Genomic DNA, 6,000 nt, shown 5'->3' on the forward strand with positions numbered 1-6,000 from the left:
AATCCCAGTGAAAAACATTAAGGGCTGATTTTGTAGGGCCATGGTGTCACCTGCAGTTTTCATATTGCCTTCTTATAATACAAAAGCTTCACTCATCCCTCACACAGCAAGTAAAATCAGGAGGAAAATCCCAGAAGCAGCCACCTCTGAAATTGGGATTTCCTGCTTCCCTTATTAGGGACCCTGAGTTACACTGGAGAATATTTTGATGAGACTGACAGTAGGTACTAGATAGACAGAAATTAATCTTAAGCAGGGAGAGTTCAAAGTAATTGTTTACCTGAACTCCCAAAGATTGGAGAATTCAATTTCGTTGCCCAGGAACCAAGGAAGAAGATTCTTCCTGATTTCGGAGAGCCACGGGAATGTGACTATAGCCAGCGCAGAAGTCTGACTTCCAGCTATCTGGGGTAAGATGTGAGGCATCTGGAGTTTACTGTGTTTAGTGGATTTTAATGGATGAGATGTTCCTGACAGTACTGGCAAGTCCAGCAGTGGAGAATGTTGAGCAATATGGTTCCATTATACCTACCAGGGTTAGCCCTATGACTTTAGAGGATCATGAAACAGCTGAACAGTCCCAGGTTTGACAATCTGTAGCCCTTGCAGCTGTCTTCCACCACAGGATAGCGCACATTTTTGTGGGGTCAGGTGGAGGTTACCCTCTGACCCAAACCCAACATCAATACTAGAAGTGGTGAGCCATGGACTTTTTGGGCCCCTGTTTTCTATCTGATCATTTGATTTCATTAATAATACACTGCAGCTCCTCCCCCCCCCCCCCCACTTCCCATTTAATCTACATCAAATAAAGTGCTTGGTTGTAGCATGGGGTTCAATAATCCTCTGCACTCTGCCTCCTAAATGCTCAGCTTCCAACACAAGGCAAAGAGGAAAGGACAGTCAAAAATGATTTTGATCTCACCCTGCCCCTCCCTGTGTTTTCCCTGGAGATTCCCAGGTAGTGTCCCAAGAGAGCAAATCCATCCACTTGGATTGTATAGAGGTCCACTTGGTGCCTCAAAAAAAACTCCTGCCTTATTTATCTTGCCCATTGCTGGGCTGTCCACTTACTAAAAGTACAACCAAAATAGCCAGCTGCAGAACTGAGAGGGGTGCCATTTCGCTTGAAGGGCGGCACGCTGAATTTCAGTGGAGAAGCCCCCGATGTGCTGTCATCGCCATCACTGGCTGCTGAGGCCCACCGCACTGGTTACTTTATCGCCTCAGACTCAGCACACAAAGCTCTGTGAGAGTGAGCTCTGTCTGATTTGTACCCAGGCTGTAGTGGGTGGGGGAGGGGTGGGGGCCGGGGGGGTGCAGGATCAATGACATTTCATCATGCTTTCCTTGTTTTTGTCATGTAATCCTTCAGACTTGCTTGAACTAGATCCCTGAATTAAAAGTTTGAAAAAAAAAATGCCACCTTTTCACATCGGAGGTTGAAAGTATTTGGAAAGTCAGCTATCGAGTGAAGGGGAATGGAATAATTCCAGAAATTATATTTTTTAAGGATGGGCCAACCTAATTCAGTTTACAGGAGGCGGCATGGTTCGGGTTCTGGAATAAAGTGTGTGGATTTTAGCCTCCTGCAAATTATTTACTGGCTTATTTTAAACGCTGCTCCAGTTAATGCTGTTTTTCTCAAATATAACAGAGACAGGACCGTTCACTTGATGTGACATAAGCAGCCTTATGAATTACTTATCATTTTTGTCTGCCCTTGCATTTCAGGCACTGGCTAAGTTGAATGGAAAGGTTCAACCCTTGGTGAATGGAATCAACTCAAACAGAGCTAAGTGGGAGGAGCTTTACACAATGTACTGCCGGTCCCATGGTGTCGCAGATGCTGCTAATTGCACACTGAAGATTGAAGCAATCAACTAGTGCAATTCAGACCTTAACATGTTCCTGGCCTGACCTTACACTACATTAGATGGTTTGGTCCTCTGGCAGATGGAATGTTAATGATGCAAACTCTGAGAGTTATCAATATTACTTTGGTCACAGAATGAAGCTTCAGCGACATTATCATAAGTCCCATCTGCACAGACACTGAAGAAAAGGTGTAAAGTCATTTTGCTCTCTGTTTTGATCTTGCTTATTGAATGAAGATCAGCACTGCAACTATTCAGCAACAAAAATTCACAAACACCAGATATGGACCATTTCACATGTGTCCCATCATACAGTGCTGTGTTTGATACCTAAGAGCATCCAGTAATTACAGCAGTGATTAAAATCATCATCTGCCATCTGCTGTGGCAACATTCTTTCGGTGCCTCAAAAAACTTATTGCCTAGACAGCTTTATTAAATGAATTCTAGTTAAATCTGTTGGCAGCAGGGTACGCTGTCAGACTGACAATAGCTTACGAATGTTCAAGGCACGGTGCTAACCCAACGAGAAACTGCTGTCAAAACAGAGCATTGTGGGATAAATCCAAGGGGTTCCATTTGAAATGTCACCCTTGAGACACTTCTGAATATTAACTGAAGCATCGTTTCTCATCAGTTTTCTGGGTCTTTGATCATGTGTGTAAATTAATAAAGTACTGTAGTCTTTTCATGGTATGGTTCAAACTGCATGTATAAACTTACTTTTCAGGCAAAGTTGGAATTTGATGCATATCACTATTAGCTACTGCCTGTGCTAAGGGCTCATTGTCAGGTTGTCACATGATCCACAATCAATCTGTTCATTCCCCATTGTTAAGGCAGTGCTTGTACATCACCAATAGTTATTTTTGAGCTTGCTTGTGGTAACTATGGATGACTGACTACAAAATTGATTATTTCAGTAAAAATAGAATAAAAGCTATCAATCAATGAGGCATAACTGGCATAATGTAAAGATCATTCAATATTCCAAGGCAACAGTATCTGATATTTTTAAACAAAACAATTTCTGCTCAATTTATCAGTGAAATGAAGGCAGCTCTGTGTTTTGAAATGAGCTGTTGAGAACTGGAGGAGTAAATGTGACCTGAACTGGGCCAACATTGGTGATATCACACTCACTCGATGTGGGCTAGAGAAGGGAAGGAAGAACAGCAAGTGATGTTGCCTATGATCACTTCGATTTGTTCAGGTTCCAATAACAATTTATTTTCATGTGATTGCTACTGCAAAGCATTATATGAACCTGAGATGCATACAGTATCAAACTCAGTTCCTTGTCATATTGCGTGGGTTGCTACTACTTGCATTGGAAGATTGTAATGTTAGTGAAATAATGGAATGGCCCACAGAAAGGTGCCTAGCATGGGAGAAAATAAAACTGAAGGAAGCAAATGTATAATTGTCAGTGCTTTATTCTCAATGAGAAACACAAATCTTCCAAGTATACTTTATCTTTGAAAACTTTATTCCTTTTAGTAAAATTGTACACTAATTCAGTAGAGAAATTGCACAGTCAATTTGATCTTTGATCTTTTATTAAAGCTGTAATTCTCCTCTGTTGCAATCGAAAGAAGCATCAACGCTGACTTGGATTCCATTGTTTTAGCCCAAGTCCAAACCTACTTCAGGACCAGCATGATGCTTTGACTAGGCTTGTGAGGAGAAGAACAGGAATGGGGAAAGGGGGTAGTGATACTGGTGACTGCTTTAAGAGTTGCTGGTGTTCTACTGACCTTTGTGGTAATTGGGATGATATTGGCCATAATGGTAGAAAAGGAGATATGCAGGATTGGATATTAGGGTGGGATGGGAGGGTGCATTCATCATTTCTACTATTTGTGGGTCCTTGATGGCTGCCTTCACTTACTATAAGATTGGTTAGAACCCAGAATGAATTGAATTGTTATTAAGCGTTATGTGCGTGCCCCGGCACTATATCAATGCATCATCACCATTCTGTATGGAAATGTAGAAGGCCACTTTGTCTAATTTGTAGATTTAACAGCTGGAAGTGTCTTAGACAAAGGTGGTGAATAACACCGGTTTTACCTACATAGTTAAGAATTTTGCATGCCGCTCTTCCTTCATGGGTTAAAGCCTATAGGATTTAGTTTTTGACATATCTGTGAATCATAACTAATAGTCAACTGGTCATAAATTCATGAATAAGCACAAAAGAATGATGCTCACAAACACTGAAATAATGATGTTTGCTGATCTGATAGCTTTCATATCCAGGCTTGAGAATAGACTGTTTACAATCAAATTCACAGATGTTGATCTGCAAGAGAATCGAATGATATACAAGCTCACTGACAGTATTGCACAGCATTGAAAGCAGAAGAATTTTTCAAATCCCATGCATGATACATTATTAGTAGTGATTAAAATAGAAAAATATATTGAAGAACTCAAGCAGTAAAAACAAAATGCAAAGCCTTTGAAAAATAGCACAGTAGCTTTTCCTTCTGGCATTTTTGAGGTCCAGTCTGAGTTCCCTAGAAAAAAGCTGGTTAACCAGATCAATGGTGATATGTGTAAACCACCAATGAGATGCATTGTGTGACCAGTCAGCTTCACACTCAACAGCCATTGCTTTTAACAAGATAGCCACAGCCAATTTTAGATTGGTTGTGTCAAATAAACCAGTGTAATTACTGTAAATCCTAGAATAAATATTCTAAAGTACTGTGTGAACGAATGCTACAACTGCTATGATTGATATAATTGACCACTGAAGTGCATTGGGGAAAGCATGCAATCACTATTATGCACATCATTGCGGAACCCAGCTGTTAACTGGGAGCAGAGAAGAGCAGTAACAGAAAAGCATTACAGTATAATAAACTGTTAGAAGGGTTGCTTTTAAGGACATGTGAAAGTCTGGAAGTCTGTGCCGAATGAATATTGACAGTTTTGAAACCATTTATTTCAAAGAAGTCAAATTGGGACAGTAAAATGTTTTCTTTACTCATTTTATCTGCGTAAGGAATGTTTATAGTTTTAGGTTGTTATGCATGTCTTAGACCTTTAAAAATCTTGCCTGGACATTTTAAACTCACTGCATTTGCACAGTAATTGACAATACTGTCAACACTGGACTAACTCTACAACGTGAAATTGGCTGCAGCTATGTTTTAGAAGATATTTAATTCGAACAGGGCAGTCAAATCTTCTGTTCCTTTTTATGTAACTATTGAATTAACACTTAATGAAACTATGATTAATTAATAGCATCCTCACACATGGCTGTTGCTTCATGGGACAGTTGTTTCCTCTTTTTGTATATTTACATTTACCAAATTCCTGAGTATTCTAGGTTTAGAATCTACGGCATCACAACATGATGTATTTTGTTTATAACTGTGTACAAACAAACCAAGTATCATGAAATCAGGATGCTATTTCAGGTCAAAAATATTTAAAAATGAAGGCCTGTCTCATTTTAGTGGATGCCATTTGAATTATTCACAGATCAGAGTGAAAATCTTGGATCTTGCAAGTGGATAATAAATGCCAAGTGAAGGATCCATCTCAGCTATGGGTTTGACAACATCCTGGCCTCACTGTAAAAGACTTGTGTTCCAGCAGAGCTCCTACTATGCAGTCACAATGCAAGTATCCACTTCAAACATTAAAGATTGCCCAGGTATATCCTATCCACAAAAAAAAGGATAAATCTAATCCAGGCAATTACCATCCAATCAAACTACTCATGATCATCAGTAAAGTGATGGAAAGGGGAAGACAATGGATATCAGAGAAATTATTTTCACTCACTTGCATGAAGGAAGATAGGTTGCCAGAACTAGAACCAATTCATTTTCAGAACATCGTTCAGGAGTTCCTCAGACTAATGTTCTCTGCCCAACCATCATCATCTACTTCAGCATTGACCTTCCCTACATAAAGAGGTCAAAAAGTGGAGATGTTCCCTGATTACACATTGCATAGTTCCATTTGGAACTGCTCAAATAATGAAGCTGTTTTTAACTGAATTAAGGAAGACATTCAGGCTGATGCTGATGTGTAGTTGTAATATTCACACCATAGACATTCCATAAAATGACTGACTGACTGAAATAAGAGTAAGTCTAAT

At 39.7% G+C, this 6,000-nt stretch overlaps 1 protein-coding gene across 1 annotated transcript in view; it reads left to right on the forward strand.

The window, feature by feature from the left end:
* Window positions 1-2,532, forward strand: part of pde11al (phosphodiesterase 11a, like) — a 295,860-nt gene extending 293,328 nt beyond the window's left edge. The window contains exon 20 of the mRNA XM_060825345.1: window positions 1,735-2,532. Within this exon, the coding sequence (XP_060681328.1) occupies window positions 1,735-1,887 (153 nt within the window). The 3' untranslated portion in view covers window positions 1,888-2,532. The remainder of the gene's footprint in view (window positions 1-1,734) is intronic.
* Window positions 2,533-6,000: the final 3,468 nt, after the last annotated feature.

The sequence above is a fragment of the Hemiscyllium ocellatum genome, chromosome 5, assembly GCF_020745735.1.
Source record: "Hemiscyllium ocellatum isolate sHemOce1 chromosome 5, sHemOce1.pat.X.cur, whole genome shotgun sequence".
NCBI lineage: Eukaryota > Metazoa > Chordata > Chondrichthyes > Orectolobiformes > Hemiscylliidae > Hemiscyllium > Hemiscyllium ocellatum.